This window comes from Chiloscyllium plagiosum, unplaced genomic scaffold, assembly GCF_037043375.1.
Source record: "Chiloscyllium plagiosum isolate Xiang-an unplaced genomic scaffold, Cpla_swu_hap1 HiC_scaffold_20, whole genome shotgun sequence".
In the NCBI taxonomy this organism is placed as follows: Eukaryota; Metazoa; Chordata; class Chondrichthyes; order Orectolobiformes; family Hemiscylliidae; genus Chiloscyllium; species Chiloscyllium plagiosum.
The window spans coordinates 12,846,133-12,866,569 of NW_028270158.1; the positions used below are offsets into that span (position 1 = coordinate 12,846,133).

Here is a 20,437-nt window from a genome sequence, read left to right on the forward strand (position 1 = left end):
TGGAATGGTTACACCCAAAACGTCAACTTCTGTACCCCCTGCTGCTGCCTGGCTTGCTGTGTTCTTACAGCCTCCTGCCTATCTACTTTGGATTCCAGCATCTGCAGTTTTGTTGTCACTAACCCAGTTGAGAAATGGCCAATTGGTTGCTAATTATCTGTGGGATGGCTGGTGTTCTCAGTAAGGTAAAAACAATGACTGCAGATGCTGGAAACAAGATTCTGGATCAGTGGTGCTGGAAGAGCACAGCAATTCAGGCAGCATCCGAGGACAGGCAAAATCGACGTTTCGGGCAAAAGCCCTTCATCAGGAATAAAGGCAGAGAGCCTGAAGCGTGGAGAGATAAGCTAGAGGAGGGTGGGGGTGGGGATAGAGTAGCATAGAGTACAATAGGTCAGTGGGGAAGGAGATGAAGGTGATAGGTCAGGGAGGAGAGGGTGGAGTGGATAGGTGGAAAAGGAGCTAGGCAGGTCGGACAAGTCCGGACACGTCAGGGGATCGTGTTGCTGGAGGTTAGAAACTAGGATGAGGTGGGGGAAGGGGAAATGAGGAAGCTGTTGAAGTCCACATTGATGCCCTGGGGTTGGAGTGTTCCGGGGCGGAAGATGAGGCGTTCTTCTTCCATGCGTCTGGTGGTGAGGGAGCGGCGGTGGAGGAGGCCCAGCACCTCCATGTCCTCGGCAGAGTGGGAGGGGGAGTTGAAATGTTGAGCCACGGGGCGATTTGGTTGATTGGTGCGGGTGTCTCGGAGATGTTCCCTAAAGCGCTCTGCTAGGAGGCGCCCAGTCTCCCCAATGTAGAGGAGACTGCATCGGGAGCAACGGATACAATAAATGATATTAGTGGAGGTACAGGTAAAACTTTGATGGATGTGGAAGGCTCCTTTAGGGCCTTGGATGGAGGTGAGGGAGGAGGTGTGGGCACAGGTTTTACAGTTCCTGCGGTGGCAGGGGAAAGTGCCAGGATGGGAGGGTGGGTCGTAGGGGGGCGTGGACCTACCAGGTAGTCACGGAGGGAACAGTCTTTGCGGAAGGCGGAGAGGGGTGGGGAGGGAAATATATCCCTGGTGGTGGGGTCTGTTTGGAGGTGGCGGAAATGTCGGCGGATGATTTGGTTTATGCGAAGGTTGGTAGGGTGGAAGGTGAGCACCAAGGGCGTTCTGTCCTTGTTGCGGTTGGAGGGGTTGGGTCTGAGGGCGGAGGTGCGGGATGTGGACGAGATGCATTGGAGGGCATCTTTAACCACGTGGGAAGGGAAATTGCGGTCTCTAAAGAAGGAGGCCATCTGGTGTGTTCTATGGTGGAACTGGTCCTCCTGGGAGCAGATACGGCGGAGGCGGAGGAATTGGGAATACGGGATGGCATTTTTGCAAGAGGTAGGGTGGGAAGAGGTATAATCCAGGTAGCTGTGGGAGTCGGTGGGTTTGTAGAAAATGTCAGTGTCAAGTCGGTCGTCACTGATGGAGATGGAGAGGTCCAGGAAGGGGAGGGAGGTGTCAGAGATGGTCCAGGTAAATTTAAGGTCAGGGTGGAATGTGTTGGTGAAGTTGATGAATTGCTCAACCTCCTCGCGGGAGCACGAGGTGGCGCCAATGCAGTCATCAATGTAGCGGAGGAAGAGGTGGGGAGCGGTGCCGGTGTAATTACGGAAGATCAACTGCTCTATGTAGCCAACAAAGAGACAGGCATAGCTGGGGCCCATACGTGTGCCCATGGCTACGTAACAGACCCTTCCCCCCACCACCAATCGTTTAGTGATTGGTCTGAAGAGGGCATGAGATTCTAGCACCTCATGTAATTGATCCTATTCTCTCCAGCCTTATGACTCTTTGAGAACTCAGCCCTGCTCCGATGTTGGTAGCTCATACATCTTCCATTTCTTTTACAGCTGACTTCAGCCTCAATACTGGAGTTCCTTCCCTAAATGTCTTGGCTTTTCCACCTCACTACTAGCCTTTGAAGATCTCCATCAAATCTTCCTTCTGAACAGACTTTTCCCCACCCTTCTGACTATTAGTCTTCTAAGTTTAGTCTTTACTTTTGTCTGTTTATGCCCCTGTGAAGGAACCTAGATGATTTTGCCACTTTAACGGTTAAAAATACTTTAACGGTAAATGAAAGTATTTTTTGTTGTCTTTCCATTTGGGCTTTACAATTTACAAAGTAACTGGAAATTGTGGACATCTTTTCAGACTTCTCTCATGTGTCTCTTAGCATTTTGTACACCGAAATGCACAGTCAGGACACATCTTGCTTATTTTTTTACCTTTCTCCTTCAGTGAGATAGTACGAGATAATGACCACAATCCATACTGGCACCTTGTCACTTGGGGAAATGATGCTAACCAAGATGAGCACTTTCTATCCAAAATCCACTAATTGAGGCAATAAAATGAACTTAGTGCATAAGGCCTAATATTTTAATTGCACAATGAGCTGCCTTGCAATAGTCAAACAATCGATGTCGTTGTTTTAATGCAATTATAAAGACAGATTGACACAAAAACTGAAATTGCTGAAAAATCTCAGCAGGTGTGGTAACATCTATGGTGAGGAATCAGAGTTAATGGTTTGTAAACGATAAACAATAGGTGGAAATAGAGACCAAAGAGACAGAAAAAAATCAGTTGGACACAGAGCCCGAAGATAGATTGTTCATTAAAAGAAAGGCCTGTATATTGTTGTGAAGTAGTACAGTGTGCATTGAAATTATTATTATTTAGCAGATGCAAATCCCTGAAGCAAAGTGTTAGCCTCCCAATTTGCTGAGGTTAAAGTAATTAATTTGCCACTCAGTCTCACTCCTTGGAAATGTGCAGCATAGTCTATCTCTCTCCGCACGTGAATAAGGGTTTTGCACTGAGACCCTAGTGATGATGGTTGGCTGAACAAAGGCTTTGGCTCATTTTGAATCAGTTTAGCAAGGACCAGTCTCAAAGTGGAGGTTCAAAGCCTGCCATTCAATAGAAGAAACTTGGTCATACGAAATTTGTTAGTGATTCCCATTTTTCCTATTCCTTGATCCAAAGGATGTCTTGCTGGTGTAATGTTAGAGATGCTTCCTTTTGTTAAACCATCATGTTCAATCCCATATGCCTTCTCCGTTTTACATTTGAGCAAACAAAGTCTTACTTTAAGTAAACATTTTTCCAATGGTTTCCACTGAGCTACGGTCAATTTGGACGGCAATATATTTTTAAATAGTATGTTGCCATCCACAGGATTGTGCTATTCACTTTTGCCAATGCTATAGTGGCCAATGGTTTTCCTTACGATGTGTTCTTGAATTTGTTTTCAATGAATGATTTATGGAATTACTTCAGGCTTTATCTCTGCTTTCTTCCAGAGCCCTTTAGTGCTGCTGTGTGGGTCATGATGTTTGTCACACTGCTCATTGTGTCTGCTATTGCAGTTTTTGCATTTGAGTACTTCAGCCCAGTAGGGTACAACAGAAATTTGGCAAAAGGCAAAGGTAAGCTGAATACTTTTATCTTGTTTCTTTTCTTCTTTGGTGTAAAACTGTGAAAATGAGCACATTTCCTCATGTTGCAGTGCATTACAAATTACATAGTAGGTGCTGATCCTTAGATTTTCGGGTAACATTGATTATTAACTCTATGCCTAGCAGAACACTTGGATTGGGTGAAAGAAAGCTCATAATAATTCACAACATGAGATTTGTCTTCTGTTTCAGGGACATAGCACAGTTCTTCTGTGTTCAAAAACATGAACTAAAGAAAATAATTACTTGCAATTTATAAAGCATCATTCACAACCACAGCATGTTTTTTTTTAATATAGTGAAATACCATTGAAATATTGCTCAGAAAAGATGCATTTTATTGAAGCTTTTCATCTTGCAGTAAACGGCAATCTGCAAGAGTAAAAATGGCTAGAGAAACTCAGCAGGTCTGGCAGCATTTGTGAAGAGAAAACCGAGTCCAGTCAGAACTGAACTTAAAATGTTAACTTTGTTTGCTCTCCACAAATGCCAGCAGGCCTGCTGAGTTTCTCCAGCCATTTCTGTTGTTGTTTTCTTTCAGATCTCCAGCATCTGTAGTTCTTTGGTTTATTACAATTTGCAAGAATATCCATAATTAACAATAGACAATAGACAATAGGTGCAGGAGCAGGCCATTCTGCCCTTCAAGCCTGCAACACCATTCAATATGATCATGGCTGATCATCCTTAATCAGTATCCTGTTCCTGCCTTATCTCCATAACCCTTGATTCCAGGAATTGACCTCATGAACCTATGCTGCACTCCCTCAATAGCCAGAATGTCTTTCCTCAAATTTGGAGACCAGAACTGCACGCAGTACTCCAGGTGTGGTCTCACCAGAGTCCTGTACAGCTGCAGAAGAACCTCTTTGCTTCTATACTCAATCCCTCTTGTTATGAAGGCCAACATACTATTAGCCTTCTTCACTACCTGCTATACCTGCATGCTGTACCTTCATTGACTGGTGTACAAGAACACCCAGATCTCTTTGTACTGCCCCTTTACCTAAATTGATTCCGTTTAGGTAGTAATCTGCCTTCCTGTTCTTGCCACCAAAGTGAATAACCATACATTTATCCACATTACACTGCATCTGCCATGCATCTGACCACTCACCTAACCAGTCTAGGTCACCCTGTAATCTCCTAACATCCTCCTCACATTTCACCCTGCCACCCAGCTTAGTATCATCAGGAAATTTGCTAATGTTATTACTAATACCATCTTCTATATCATTAACATATATTGTAAAAAGCTGCGGTCCCAGCACTGATCCCTGCGGTACCCCACTGGTCACTGCCTGCTATTCTGAAATGGAGCCGTTTATCACTACTCTTTGTTTCCTATCAGCCAACCAACTTTCAATCCAAGTTAGTACTTTGCCCCCAATACCATGTGCCCTAATTTTGCTCACTAACCTCCTGTGTGGGACTTTATCAAAAGCTTTCTGAAAGTCCAGGTACACTACATCTACTGGATCTCCCTCGTCCATCTTCAGAGTTACATCCTCAAAAAATTCCAGAAGATTAGTCAAGCATGATTTCCCCTTCATAAATCCATGCTGGCTCTGACCTATCCTGTTACTACTATCCAGATGCATTTCCCCATGGCATCACCTCTACCAATCCAATTTCCCAGTGCTAATCCATGTTCTTCTCACATTCAGTGTAAGACGTTAAAAAAATAGAACAATTGGCCATTCAGCCCCTCAACCCTCCTCCACCATTCAATAAGATCATGGCTAATCCGACATTCCTCATTTTCTCTTGCCTACATAACCTTTGATTCCCTACTCTGATCTCAAGAACCCAGCTATCTCAGCCTTAAATAGAAATAAGGAACATATCTCCACAGGTATTTGAATTAAGGACTTCCAAGACTCACAAACCACTGAGAGAAGAAATTCCTCCACATCTCAGTCTGAAATTAGTGTCCTTTCTCCTGAGACTATGCCCTCTGGTCCTAGATTCTCATGTGGAGGAAACATCTCCACATTTAACCTGTCACGCACCTTAAGAATGACATATATATTTTAATGAGATTAACTTTTATTCTTCTAAATTCCAGTTGGATAGAGTCCCAACCTGTTTAGTCTTTATTCACAAGACAATCCCTCATACCGGGGATCATCCTTGTGAACCTCCTCTGAACTGCCTCCAATGAGTTGATGTCTTTCCTTAGATAAGTGGACCAAAACTGCTCATAGTTTTCCAGATGTGGTCTCACCAACACCTTGTACAGTTGCCGTAAGACTTCCCTACTCATTCTAGTGCAATGGCAAATTATTAGCCCTCATTGAAAAGCACAGATTAGCCAGTCATTAACACACTGCTGCTTGTGAAATCTTGGGTATTTTCCTACATCATGGTGGTAACGACATTTCAAGAATGCTTAATTAAAATGCTTTGAGATATCCAGACCTTGAGAAGGACAGAATCATATCTTTATCCGGTTAAAAAGAAGCATCCAGTAATCTGAGCTGCAAATTATACATTTATTTTGCAAACTACTGCTGAAATTATTATCCAAACATAGTGCAGCCTGTCATTTCCAAATCCTGGATGATATGTCTTATGCAGAGAATATCGAGCATTATTCTGAATGGTTTCTTGATAATGTTCTAAGTGAAATTAGCTCGATGCTGCCAACAATTGCCTTGTATGTCAAGCAGCCATCTGGCTTGGTAATAAAGTATTTGTACTCTTAGGGAAATGCAGTTTTTTTAAAGGACTAAAATAACACAAAAAAACTGTGGATGCAGGAAATCTGGAACAAACACAGAAAGTGGTGGTGAAACTCAGGAAGTCTGGCAGCATCTCTGGAGAGAGAGAAAACAAATTAATGTTTTGAATCCTGTCACCCTTTGTCAAAACTCACAACTGTTATAGAATCACAGAGTCATACAGCACAGAAACATACCCTTTGGTCTGACAGTTCATGCCGACCACGTTTCCAAACTAAAGTCGCTCCACCTCCCTGCACTCGGCCCATATCCCTCCAAACATTTCTTATTCATGTACTTATCCAAATACCTTTTAAATGCTGTAACTGTACCCGCTTCCACCACTTCCTCTGGAAGTTCATTTCATACACGAACTACTCTCTGTATGAAAAAACTGTCCCTCGTCTTTTTAAAATCTTTCTCCTCTCACCATAAAAATATGGCCCCTAGTCTTGAAATCTTCCACCTGAGAGAAAAGACTCCTGCCACTTACCTTATCTATACCCTTCATGATTTTATAAACCTCTATAAGGTCACCCCTCAATCTCCTACGCCCCAGTGGAAAAATGTCCCAGCCTCTCCTTATAACTCAATCCCTGCATTCCCAGCAATATCTTGGAAAATCTGTTCTTAACCCTCTCCAGTTTAATAATATCCTTCCAATAACAGGGCAACCAGAACTGCACACAGTACTCCAGAGGGACTTCACTAATGTCCTTTACAAACTCAACATGGCATTCCAGCTCCTATACTCAAAAGTATGACCAATGAAGGCAAACATGTAAAATGCCTTCTTAGCCACCCTAAGTACTGAGAGCAGCCTCTGCATTGAATTGGGAGACCAGCAATAATTACAAGGCAGTCTCCCACTGGCAAGCTGGAGGTCTGTCAACTCACTCGAGTCACTATTAATCACATGAATCTAAAAGGGGGCAGCCTGTGTGATGACCATTCCCCTCTGCAGTGATGAGCTGTGGGTATTTCTGATATTTAAAACTTCAGTGGACACCAAAGATGGCTCCACTACATGCTCACCCTCTCGTAACTGCTTTTGCAGCATCCATTTCTCTCAGTGACAATTAATGAAGTCATACATAGGCACTAAAATAATGGCTGAATGATAAGATCATGCCCTAACAATTGGCAGTTCTGAGAATGGACTTGCATTTAAAGAGTTCCTTGCTCCACCTCAGCAAGTCCCAAAGAATTTCAAATCCAAAGAGATTTTCTTTATTTTTTTCCCTCGCCTTTGTTTATTCTCTGTCACTGTGTCATAGATTCACAGAGTCATACTGCATAGAAACAGGCCCTTTGGCCCACCATCTCTATGCTGACCAACAAACACCAAACTGCACTAATCCCATTTACTTGGCCCATTGCCTACAGTGCCCTGGCATTTTCAGTGCTCACCCAGATGCCTCTTAAATGATGCAAGAGTATCTGCCTCCACCACCCTTTCAGGCAGAACGTTCTATATTTCCATTGCCCTCAGTGAAAAAATAATACTTCAGGTCTTCTCTATTACACTTCCTCCTCACTTTAAATCTATTGTTCTTCTAAGAGCAGAGAGAAAGAGACCATAGAGTAAGTAGAAAGAAGGTTGAAGAAGAAACCACAGGTTTGTGATAACTGTCCCAGCGAAGAGTAATTTCAAATATGAAGATAGATTGGTGTGGGCTGGTACTGTTCTCTTTGGTGAATAGAGGGCTCGCAAGGTGAACTGATAGAAGTATTCAAAATCATGATAGGTCTAAGCAGAGAAAATGTGGCACGAGAAAAAATATTTTCATACAAGTGGTTAGTGTCAGGAATGCACTGTCTGAGATTACAGTGGAGACAGGTTCAATCAAGTAATTCAGAAGAGAATTTGACTGTTATTTGAATGGAAGAATGTGCAGGATAATGGGGAGAAAACAGGAGAATGGGTCATGAGGAGAGATGTTCATTTGGAGAGCCTGTCCAAACACAGACACCTGAATGGACTTCTGTGCTGTACCAGTTCTGTGATTCTGTGAATTCTGAGAAAGAGCAGGGAGAGGAATGATTGGTTCAGCCAGCGATGCCAGTGCATTGAAGGAGACATTTAGTCAAGGATGCAGACATTTGTGGAAAAATAATTCCTAATATTTAAGACCGACTTGGAGTGAAACTATAGTTGGTAGTGAACTTGAAAGTTCTACCTGTGTTCTGAAGTGGCAGATGACATGATGATAGCTGTTTTCCAGTTTAAAGCTCATCTTCATTATGATACTGGGCATCATGAACATATCCAAACCTCTACTGCCTTTCTTCATTCCTCTAACTGCTGGCGTTTCTTCTTTCCAGCTTTGATACATTGCGGAGAATATTTCAGAAACTGAGGCAATTGCTGGCCCCTGATGCTATCAATGAGGAGAAATGTCTTCACCCAGAGAGTGGTGAACCTGTGTAATTCTCTGCCATGGAAAGCGGTTAGGGCCGAAACATTGAATATTTTCAAAAAGGAGTTAGGTCTAAAGGGATTAAAGGATATTGGGCAAAATCAGGAACAGAGTACTGAGTTGGATGATTAGCCATGATCATATTTAATGATATAACAGACTTGAAGGACCGTATAAGCGGCAGCTGTTATTTGCTATGTTTCTATGTTGCATCCACATTCTTCAAAGATCATGTTGTAACATTTTATTTCCAACCTGTTCAGCATTCATTCATTCATTTGCTTTCTCAGGGAGATTCCATTTCTGCTGTGTACATTGTTGTTGCCATGCCTGTGATTTATCTTGGGTTTTACAATCACCTGTGCAGTTTTCCACTAGCTGCACTTCATATATTTTCTTATTAAGGGACTGAGAAAATAAAAGCTCTTTATGCTATTCATTCATCACTGACACTAGTAAGCAAGAAGTTGTCTCCAAAATGAAGTTTTTTACTTATCAAGGAATTATTATAGACTGCAGTGAGAACTCAGTGTGAAATACTTCCATTCAAGAAAATGACACCTAGGACTTGCTTAAAGTGAATAACTCTTTCAAATAGATTTAAGCAGGGAGCTACAGACAATGAAAGTTCAGTGCAATATTTATCTGTGACCAAACTTAGCTGTGAAGCTGCCCTCTCCTTTAAAGATAATGGGAGAAAGTGAGGACTGCAGATGCTGGAGATCAGAGTCGAGAGTGTAGTGTTGGAAAAGCACAGCAGGTCAGGCAGCATCTGAGGAGCAGGAGAATCGACGTTTCGGGCATAAGCCCTTCATCAGGCTTCGTAAGTATAAAGGTCAAGGCTTCTGAAAGAACAGCATGAGATAATAAGTTGGAACGAGGGTGGATTTTGAAGCAATGGCAAAAGAAAGTTTTACTCTTGAAGCGCACCATCTTACTGAGTGTTTTGTGAAGCCTTATTTGGAAGATTCTCCCTTTGTGGAAAGCATGTTTTCATGTACTTTGATCTTTATTTGCAGCTCTGCATGGTCCATCATTCACAATTGGCAAAGCAATATGGCTCCTTTGGGGCTTAGTCTTCAACAATTCTGTGCCTGTAGAGAATCCGAGAGGAACGACAAGTAAAATAATTGTCTCAGTATGGGCGTTCTTTGCGGTGATATTTCTGGCCAGTTATACTGCCAATCTGGCTGCTTTTATGATCCAGGAGGAGTTTGTGGACCAAGTGACTGGACTCAGTGATAAAAAGGTAATCGTTGCTTTCATTACTTGTTGGTGTAGTCTTCCACTAACAATCACTCAAGTCCACCACTGAGTGTCAAAGCACATCCTTAAATGTCTTTGAGTTGATTTGTTACTGGCTATAAAATTCTGATAACATTTCTGCAGTATATTTTTTTGTTGCGAGTGCAGCAGAGTGACAAATGGGACTTGAAAAATGAGGCAAACTTTGGGTTAGGATTGGATTGCTTCATCTTTCAGCAGCTGAGAGGTACTCTGATGGTGAGAGGGATAAGGGGTGAGGGAGGACAAATCCTGCATTTGCAGCTACACAATAAGGCGGCATATCTGGGGCAATTCCTGATAGTGGAGAACTCACGACAGTTCCACTGAGGCACTTAATAGGACCCCAGACAAAAGTAAATTATCCTGGAGACAATGAATTCCTTATAGAGTCATAGAGATGTACAGCATTGAAACAGACCCTTCGGTCCAACCCGTCCATGCCGACCAGTTATCCCAACCCAATCTAGTCCCACCTGCCAACACCTGGCCCATATCCCTCCAAACCCTTCCTATTCATATACCCATCCAAATGCCTCTTAAATATTGCAGTTGTACCAGCCTCTACCACTTCCTCTGGCAGCTCATTCCATACCCGTACCACCCTCTGTGTGAAAAAGTTGTCCCTTAGATCTCTTTTATATCTTTCCCCTCTCACCCTAAACCTATGCCCTCTAGTTCTGGACTCCCCAATCTCAGGGAAAAGACTTTGCCTATTTACCCTTTCCATGCCCCTCATAATTTTGTTAACCTCTATATAAGGTCACCTCTCAGCCTCCGACGCTCCAGGGAAAACAGCCCCAGCCTGTACAGCCTCTCCCTATAGCTCAAATCCTCCAACCCTGGCAACATCCTTGGAAATCTCTTCTGAACCCTTTCAAGTTTCACAACATCTTTCCAGTAGGAAGGAGACCAAAATTGCACGCAATATTCCAATAGTGGCCGAACCAATGTCCTGTACAGCTACATGTTTCCATTCAGTTGAATATTTTTAACAGCTTCCACTATCTTCAGCCCAGGAAACTGTTCTTAAGTCTCTTTGCAAATAGGTGTGGAAGAGGTAACAGTTGTGGGTCAGAGAGTGAGCAGAAAAGATAATCCAATGGGAGAGTCAAAGGCCTTTTGATGCCCAGGGGATGGGAATAAATTCTTTCACTGGTCTCACCTTCAGAAACAGTAAGATGTATTCGAATCACAGAGTCATACAGCATAGAAACAGACCCTTCAGTCCAACCAGCCATGCTGACCATAATCCCAAACTAAACTAGTCCCACCTGATTGCGCTTGACCCATAACCCTCCAAACGTTTCCTGGTCATCTACTTATCTAAACATCTTTTAAATGTTGTAACTGTAGCTGCACCTACCACTTCCTCTGGAAATTCATTCCATACACGAACCATTCTCTGTGTAAAACAGAATTGCCAGCCATGTCTTTTTTAAAATCTTTCCTCTCTCACTTTAAAAGTATAAGTCCAGGTCTATGGATGTAGAACGCAGGTTTCAGAAATCGCATGTGCAATTCTTTATGAAGTTGGAAGGTCAGGGATCTTTTACCTGTTTGTCTTGCCCAATCCCAGTCAGAATGCTGGCTCCTGGCTCCCAGTCTAAGTTATCCTGAGTGCTGGTGAGTGTGAAGACAGCTTTACTGACCCTCGTTACAATTTACAGTTTGACCAGTTAAAGTTGGATTTTATGGAAAAAAGGACAGGAAAATTATGATAGGGATGATAAATGCATAGAATTGGGAACAATCAATTTGGGATTGGAAAGTGAAATCGTAAGATTTTTGGTCATTTTCCTGCCAGAAAACTTGCCCTATAACAATGCAAAAGATGATATTGAAATTCTCCTTGCTAGGTTTTGGATATTCACTGAATGAGGACATTGTGCCCACTGGCCCACTTTTAAAAATTTTCAAACGCTGTGTGCCTAAAATTGAACATCAAAACATTTGTCACTTCAGCTTTTGAAGAGCACTTTCAGCTGATCGCTGAGAATGCAGCAATTCTCTTTTCAACCTTTGTGTAACTAGTCATTTAGCAGTACAATGTTGACATTCCTGACCCATTTTAAGCATTGTTATGAACAGATCGAGCTTATCTATTGTACTGCGTGGTATGCAGTCTGTGATGTTGCAGTGCCTGCAATTTCCTGTAGTGACAATGATGAATTGCTCTGGCCCAGCAGGCAGTATATCTCAATGGTAGCACTTCCCTTATTTTTAAAAAAAAGTACTTGAGCCAATAAGGCTTCCTGAAATCTATTCTAAACCAGTGAAAATTAAAACGTTTTTCCTATTACATGTAGAGAGTTGTGTTGCTACACTTGCATACTAATTCACTGGAGCAAAGATAGATTTCATGCCACAGGTTCTTGCTCCATGAGTTCTGTGCCGTTGAGGGAGTGTCAACCATACAGTCGGCACTTGGGGGTGGAGGAAGCGAATTCAGAGAATGGGAGAATGACCAATAGGGACCCTTACGCCTCTGCTGTGCTTTCTTGCTCTGAGTTGAACAAATTGGAGATGTTGACTTAAACTTGTTGGTGAGACAGTACAGTGGGCAGTGTGGAATTATCTAAAAGAGAATAAAATCAGAGGAGAAATAACATTCCAAAGAATCAAATACACATTTAAAACACTGATGAAAATATTCTTTTGCACCTGAATCTGGGGGTGGCGTGTTTCAACAATACACAGTGGCCAAAATTAAAAGCAAGAGTGAGTTCAAAAGAATGCATATCCATGTAAACCGTTGCAATAAGTGGATGAGTAGTCTAACAGGCCAAGGCTAGGTTTCTGGGAATACAGGTTCAAATCCCCCCACCACAGCGAGTGAAACTTAAAAGCAATTAATAAATTTGTGATTAAAAACTAGTCCCAGTAGGAATGAACATGAAACTGTCTCAGTTGTTGTAAAAAACTGTTTGGTTCTCTAATGGCATTTAGGGAAGGAAATCTATCATCCTTACCTGGTCTAGCCAATGTGTGACTGGACCCACAGCAATGTGACTGACTCTTAACCACCCTCTGAAATTTTCCAGCAAAACACTTAGTTCAAGGGCAGTTTGGGATGGGCAACAATTGCAGGCCTTGCCAGTGATGCCCACATCCTGTGAAACTGTACTCGTAATAAAAAGAACAATCATTGCTATTAACCTGATCTATGCTGTGTGAATTGAAGTTCTGCCCATAACTGAACCAAATATGTCTGACCATAAATCATCTGAAACCTAAAGTTGAATTGCTGAGAGAAAGTAAGGAAGCAAGTTGAATGCAGATTTTACAATGTTGTGATAGACAGCCACAACATTGATAAGAATCTATCTGATTTAAACTCATCAAAAAATGATACAGCTACAAGGCATGAAGAGGATGCAACAACATATGAAGAGGAACTTTATTAATACTTAATATACTGATATGTTGTTTGTATTGGTTTTCTCCTTTGATTTTAGAAGTTATACTTTTGAACCCAACATTTGTAAAATGGCTAAGGTTTAATGTACCAGAATATGTTTTAAGCTATCACCTTAAAACAGAATGTAAAGTGAAATCAATTGCTATAAAGCTCCATGCCGGCAGGAGATTATAAACACATCCTTTAGGGATGCTTTCGCCCTTCATCATCTGGTTACATTGTTCAATTAAAATTAGATTAGATTAGATTAGATTACAGTGTGGAAACAAGCCCTTCGGCCCAACAAGTCCACACCGACCCGCCGAAGCGCAACCCACCCGTACCCCTACATTTACCCCTTACCTAACACTACGGGCAATTTAGCATGGCCAATTCACCTGACCTGCACATCTTTGGACTGTGGGAGGAAACCGGAGCACCCAGAGGAAACCCACGCAGACACGGGGAGAACGTGCAAACTCCACACAGTCAGTCGCCTGAGGTGGGAATTGAACCCGGGTCTCTGGCGCTGTGAGGCAGCAGTGCTAACCACTGGGCCACCGTGCCGCCCACAAATGTATCACTCTGGCTCTCTCTGACAGAGTTAATATCGAAGGCATGGGTCTAACCTGCCTGTCTAGGAGACACAAACCTTTCAATGTTTTACACATCAATACGCAACTACAAGCTGATGCTCTTTGATCTCTATGCCCCTTATTATTTACTACAGGAATGCTAAAACTGTGAGAATGAAAAAGACTATTCCATTCCATTGTTTTGAGAATCATTCTAAAGCTATTCACAGTGGCTTTTCTGTCTCTTACAGTTTCAGAGGCCGTATGATCATTCGCCACCTTTTCGATTTGGCACTGTTCCGAATGGCAGCACTGAGAGAAATATTCGAAATAATTACCCTGATATGCATGCCTATATGTCCAAGTACAACCAGAAAGGAGTACAAGATGCCTTGGTCAGCCTGAAGACTGGGTAAGTATTAGCTAATACCTACTGCTTTATCCAACAGCAAAGGTCAGGAGCCCAAATTCAACATGTCCAAAACTAAATTTTATATAGGCTTTTTCCTAATGTGGTTTCTGATTGTAAAATGTTCTTCAGTTTTGATTTATACTTGCAATGTGCAAAGAAACCATGATAAGCATTTCTAAATCACTGGAAAGGCCTCAGCAAGTGGACAGAGTTCAGTTCTTCAGCAAAGATGACAAAGCCTTGGAAAAAGTGCAAAGAGGATTTGTGAGGGTGACGATCAAGACAAAAGATTGTAGTGTGCAGGGACTGGAGAAGTTGGGGTTAGCTGCTGTAGAGTAGAGAAGGCCAAGTGGAGATTTAATAGAGACATTCAAAATTGAGAAGGTTTGGTTAACTAATTAAGGAGGAGCTGTTTCCTTTAAACTTTGAAACTAATAACCTTTAAGAAGTAAACAGATGAGCACTTGAAATGTCATAACATTCAAAGCTATAAGCCAAGTGCTGGAAAATAGGATTAGTGTAGATAGGTCAGTGGGTGAAAAGGCCTCATCTGTGTTGCGTGACTCTTTGACTTTGTGACTGTTTCCACTGACAGGCAGGTAAATTTAAGATAATTGATGAAAGAATTATGGGAGAAACTTGGAGCTTTGTTCACACGGTGAGTTGCAATGATCTTGAATGTGTGACCTAATAGAGTGGTGCAAGGAAATTCAATTGCAACATTCAAAAATAAATTAAACATCTAACCCCAGCCTTGGAGAGCTCCGGGGAAAGAACAGGCCACGGTGAGATTAATTTCTATTTCCTAGAATGACCTGGCACAAGGTTAGTGCCACAAATGGCTTCATGTACAACACTTAGGTTTGGCTGCATTTGCTCACACAGAGGAGCTTGTGCAGTATGCTGTAGCGAGAAGACACTTGCAATTGTGCTAGAGACTGAGATTTTTTGAAAAGTGTCCGCAGGCATATCTTTGTCACTGTGCTAGCTGGCAATATGGAAGAGACCAAGAGGATGGACCAGGGTTGGGGGAGAATGGACCGGGGTTGGAGGAAGCCTGGAGGGAAGGAAATAGACTCAGAGTAAGAGTGATGGACGGGTGGTGGTGTAAGGTGAAGGGGAGAGAGGTTGGGCAGGGTATATTCTCCCTCCACCTCATCAGCCGTCTCATTCTCTCAATTAAAAAGAAACAAAAACAGGCAATAGTGGACTTCAGATTCTGGTGCTTGGACTCTTCGCGTCTTCAGCTGGATATTGTCATGTGTGTTTAAATAGTCTTGACGGGTTTCCAGTGGGTGTAAGTCTCACGGATGAAGTTGGAGTTTGGACTTAAATCCTCTTGCAGTAAGAGTCGATTAAACTTCTACTATCAATCTAGTCTGTATAATGCCTCAGCTTGGAACACTTAAAGCTGTTGATTTCAAAAACAGTCTTATTCTGAAAATGGATGAATGATTAAGGAAAATTCTCTCTCCTTATAAAGGTGGCAATTATTTCAAATTGCCTTGGGAGGCATGTTCGACAGCTTATTCCTTTACAGCCATTTCATGCTCTGTATTCGCTAAGACTGGATTTATTCTGATCTGAAACATACCATCGAATTGAAAAGTGCTATTTAAAATAAATTAATTTAGTTTAGAGATCACATCCCATACTAATCCAAATTGCCTGTTTGTCTGGGATATATGCTGACTATTGCTTTCCAAAGAGAGCTTATTTTATTGGTAATCAATATGAATCAAAGCCTGAATTTTCTGCTAACCTCTGCGTATTGTTAGGGTAATAGAGCCCTCTTTTTAAGCTTGAGTCCTGCTAAATGCCAACTGTGTTGAAAGCATTTGTCATTTCTTCACCAGAGAATGAGTTAGGAGGAATAAGTTACATAGACAGGGATGAAAATATTGACTCATGCTGGAGTGCAGTATCACGGATACCAGTAATCCCTTGGTTCCTCAGGCATTTGTCAGCTAAGCGAATGAGTTGGAGAAAGTGAGGACTGCAGATGCTGGAGATCAGAGTTGAGAGTGTGGTGCTGGAAAAGCACAGCCGGTCAGGCAGCATCTGAGGAGCAGGAGAATCAACGTTTCAGGCTGAAGGACTTATGCCCGAAATGTCGATTTTCCTGCTCCTCAGATGATGCCTGACCCGCTCTACTTTTCCAGCACCACACTCTCGACTAAGAGAATGATTAGCCAATTTTCGTCCTCTTTCTGGTTAGGGGCTTAATGGGGGTTGGGACTGGTTTGCAAGGAAAATTGGGGAGCAGCACACATTGCCCTTCATACCGAAGCTGCTGTCGTTCATCCTATCCAGGGTTGCACATTTTCTATCAGGGGCAGGAATCAGCAGATGCGACTGACCCCATGTTATATTTCCTCATCTGTCACCACCCTACAATGAAGCATGGTTCATTCAGGTTTGAAGTCTTCACCACATTAGGGACAGATCTCCTGGCAAATTATTGGCTAGTGGCGATGGGACCTTTCTCAGGGTAGTGCCCACAAGTCCAATTACCTTCAGCTGCTTCATCAATGACCTTCCTCCAAACATAAGGATTGGTGGTTTGTTGGGGATGTTTGCTGATGATTGCTGAAAGAGTCATGATTAAAGAGTCATGACTCTTTAAATACTGGAGCAGACCATGTCCAGATCTTGCTGGATTTGGGCACTATCTAGACCCAAAAATGCCAATGAGCATTTGTGCCACACAAGTGCCAGGCATTGGGCATCTTCAACAAGAGAAAATCTAAACATTGCCACTTGACATTCAACAGCATTACCATCACTGAAATCCCACTGTTCAGTACATTAGTGCTTTGGAATTCTGAGCATATTTGCCCTCTTGGGTTGGTGATGTCTCTTCTGGCTGGGTCATGTGTGTCAAATAGATCATGGGAAGTCATGTTGAGGTTGTATAGGACATTGGTGAGGCCGCTTCTGGAACACTACTGTAGGAACGATATTAAGCGGAAGAGGGTTCAGAAGAGATTTGCCAGGATATCGCTGGGTATGGAAGGTTTGAGTTATAAAGAAAGGCTGCATAGGCTGGGACTTTTCTCACTGGAGTGTAGGAGGTTGAGAGATGACCTTGTAGAGGTTTATAAAATCATGAGGGGTATAGATAAAGTTAATGGTAGGTGTTTTTTCCCTAGGATGGGGGATTTCAAGACCAGGAGACATATTTTTAAGGTGCGAGGAGAGAGATTTGAAAAAGACACGAGGGGCAAATGTTTTACACAGAGAGCAGTTCACATGTGAAATGAATTGCCTGAGGAAGTGCTAATGTGGGGGACAGCATGGTAACACAGCGGTTAGCACTGTTGCCTCACAGTGCTGGGTTCAGTTCCTACCTCGGGCGACTGACTGTGTGGAGTTTGCACATTCTCCCCGTGTCTGCGTGGGTTTCCTCCGGGTGCTCCGGTTTCCTCCCACAGCCCAAAGATGTGCAGGTCAGGTGAATTGGCCATGCTAAATTATCCATAGTTAGGTGCATTAATCAGGGATAAATATAGGGAATGGGTCTGAGTGGGTTACTCTTAGGAGTGTTGGTGTGGACTTGTTGGGCCGAAGGGCTTGTTTCCACACTGTAGGGAATCTAATCAGTTACAACATTTAAAGACATTGAGATAAGTACATGAATAGGAAAGGTTTGGAAGGATCAGGAATAGGCAGGTGGGTCTAGCTTAGTTTGGGATTATGTTCAGCAAGGATGGGTAGGATGGAAGGGTCTGTTTCTGTGCTGTTTGACTCTATGTATCTATCGAAGACCACTTTCCCAAATTAGTGCTCTATGCAAGCTTGCTATCAGCCGGAAACCATGAGGTTGTCTGTGTCTGCAATAGAAGGATGTCTGCACATGTGAACTAAAGTTGACCAGGATTGAAATGGATGCATGGGAAGTTCTTGCTGTCATCAGAGTGCATGGAGTCCAACTGTTAAGAAGAGCATGGAACAAGGAGAGGTTAAAAAAAAGATCAAATGGCAGAGAAAGAGACCCTGGCAGAAGGAAAACTCTTTGTCAATCTCAGCGCAATGCTATTTATTTGTGATTGCTGTGGAAGGGACTGCCAGTGATGAGTCAGACTCCATGATTCCATTAGAAAATGTTCAATCCAGAGGTAACATATACCCTGGATACAGACCATCAGCTCCCAAGATGAATAGATGCTGACAATCCCTCCAGATTTTGAAATTGAAATCCTGGATGCCCAAGTTTAAGTCATTAATGTAGATCACAAAAGACAGGGGTCCAGGCACTTGGGATCTCCACTATGTATCTTCCTCCAGTCTGAAAAGTGGCTTTTCACCGCTAGTTTCCATTCTATGTAACTTAGCCACTTTTGTTTCCACGTTACTTATGGCTGTCCTGTCCCAGAATGCAGCACATCAGTCTCCGTAACCGCAAAGTGTTCAGCCATCCATCAAGAAGCATCAGGTTAGTCCTGGAACCAACTGTTATTGTCTACCTTCCACAGATAGATACACTTTCGATTTTCTGCTTTCAAGATGGAATTTCTGATTAAAATTCCACTGTGAGAATTTCAATGTATTGGGACCAGTCGGGTAATCGGGAATATCCTGTGATCTGTGCAGATGCATGTTACAGAATAAAGCCATTATCTCATCTTTTTTTATTGAATGATGTTCAGCTTTACTGGCAAGCCTTTTATGTCTCGGAAAATGCGTCTCGGAAGTCTGTAGATATCACTTCAACCACATAGGCCTCATCAATCTTCTGATTTGTTTCAACAAAAACTCAGTCTATTTCATTGAACACCATTTGTACAATGTGTAACAATTCCATTCTCGTTTTCTTTAATTGTCCAACTGACTGTGAATTTAGTCCAAATTATGATTTCTGATAGCTTCCCAGAAACTGAAGTGAAAATGATTGGCTTGTGCTTGTTAGGTTTATCCTTACAGCCTTGACTGAGCAAGGGTGTAACAAACATAATCCTCCAGTCCTCTGGCACCATCCTGTATCTCAAGCAGATTGGAAGATTATGGCCATTTCATGTAGTTGGCTTCCGTACTTCCTTCCTACAGGAGATCACATTAACAAATGAAACATACATGAAATCAAAACACTGCACATTCAGCATCTTTTTACATGGAAGATTTTGGTTTTCTTACACCCTAAATCATCCCAAAAAGAGATTGAAGTTTGAAGTTGTGCAAAACCTGACTTTGTGAAGGTCTCCAGAGACACTGATCAGACTAAGAGGCGCACTTTGCTGGCAACAGTTAGAGTAATGAATTGTAAGGCCGATAAAGAGCAGCAGAATTACCAAAAAAAACCCCAAAGAATTGTAGATGCTGGAAATCTGAAATAGAATCAGAAATTACTGGAAAAATGGAGCAGGTCTAGCAACATCTGTGGAGAAAAAGCAGAGTTAACATTTCGGGTCCAGTGACCCTTCATTCTGAATTTCTGATTTTGTAGCAAGACTATTGACTCTGCACTATGCTATGTTTGCCAACTCATCATATCAAATGGTACCTGCCCCCTTTTTCAGCCCCTTAGCTGCAGTCATGTGATCCACTGAGGTCCAACGAAAATATAAATTCTGGAAAATTCCATTGTAACTCCTTATGGCAATCTCATTCTCTTAGAGGTTACTGTGTAAAGGCTGTCAATGATCTAAGTGGGAGAGACAGAAACCCAATTGCCCATTGCCTCAAAAGCTAATGATTAATTCTGCAAAAATTCTGAACATGTCTCAGGAGTTCAGGTGAGAATGGTGGAAGGGAATTTTCCAGACACACCACTTATAATGACATCTTAAACCTTCTTCCTATAAATCGTTTGATTAAAATTTGATCTCAGTTTTTGGCATATGGTGGCGCACACCATACAGGGCATTTATCCTGCCCGACATAACGATGAAATAATAGGTTGGTGTTACAGGCTGATGTGCAATCCCGATGGTCTTTTTCCACATGATAGCTTACCACATAAATTTTGAAGCAACGACACTTAAACTTGAGATAAATGGCAGTCCTATCCCACGGTGTGTACTGCATTGCAGGCCCAGAATGCGGCACATAAATCTCAATGGCTGCAAGTGTTCAGTCATCCATCTGGTTATATCAAGAAGCATCAGGTTAGTCCTGGAGCCAAC

The 20,437-nt window shown here is 42.4% G+C and overlaps 1 protein-coding gene across 6 annotated transcripts in view; it reads left to right on the plus strand.

Moving 5' to 3' along the window:
* grin2aa (glutamate receptor, ionotropic, N-methyl D-aspartate 2A, a) overlaps positions 1–20,437 on the plus strand; it is a 303,951-nt gene that overhangs the window by 226,718 nt on the left and 56,796 nt on the right. For all 6 annotated transcript variants that reach the window (XM_087997681.1, XM_087997676.1, XM_087997678.1 and 3 more), the window contains exons 8-10: positions 3,346–3,471; positions 9,664–9,893; positions 14,155–14,315. In XM_087997681.1, coding sequence (XP_087853807.1) covers positions 3,346–3,471; positions 9,664–9,893; positions 14,155–14,315 — 517 coding nt within the window. The remainder of the gene's footprint in view (positions 1–3,345; positions 3,472–9,663; positions 9,894–14,154; positions 14,316–20,437) is intronic.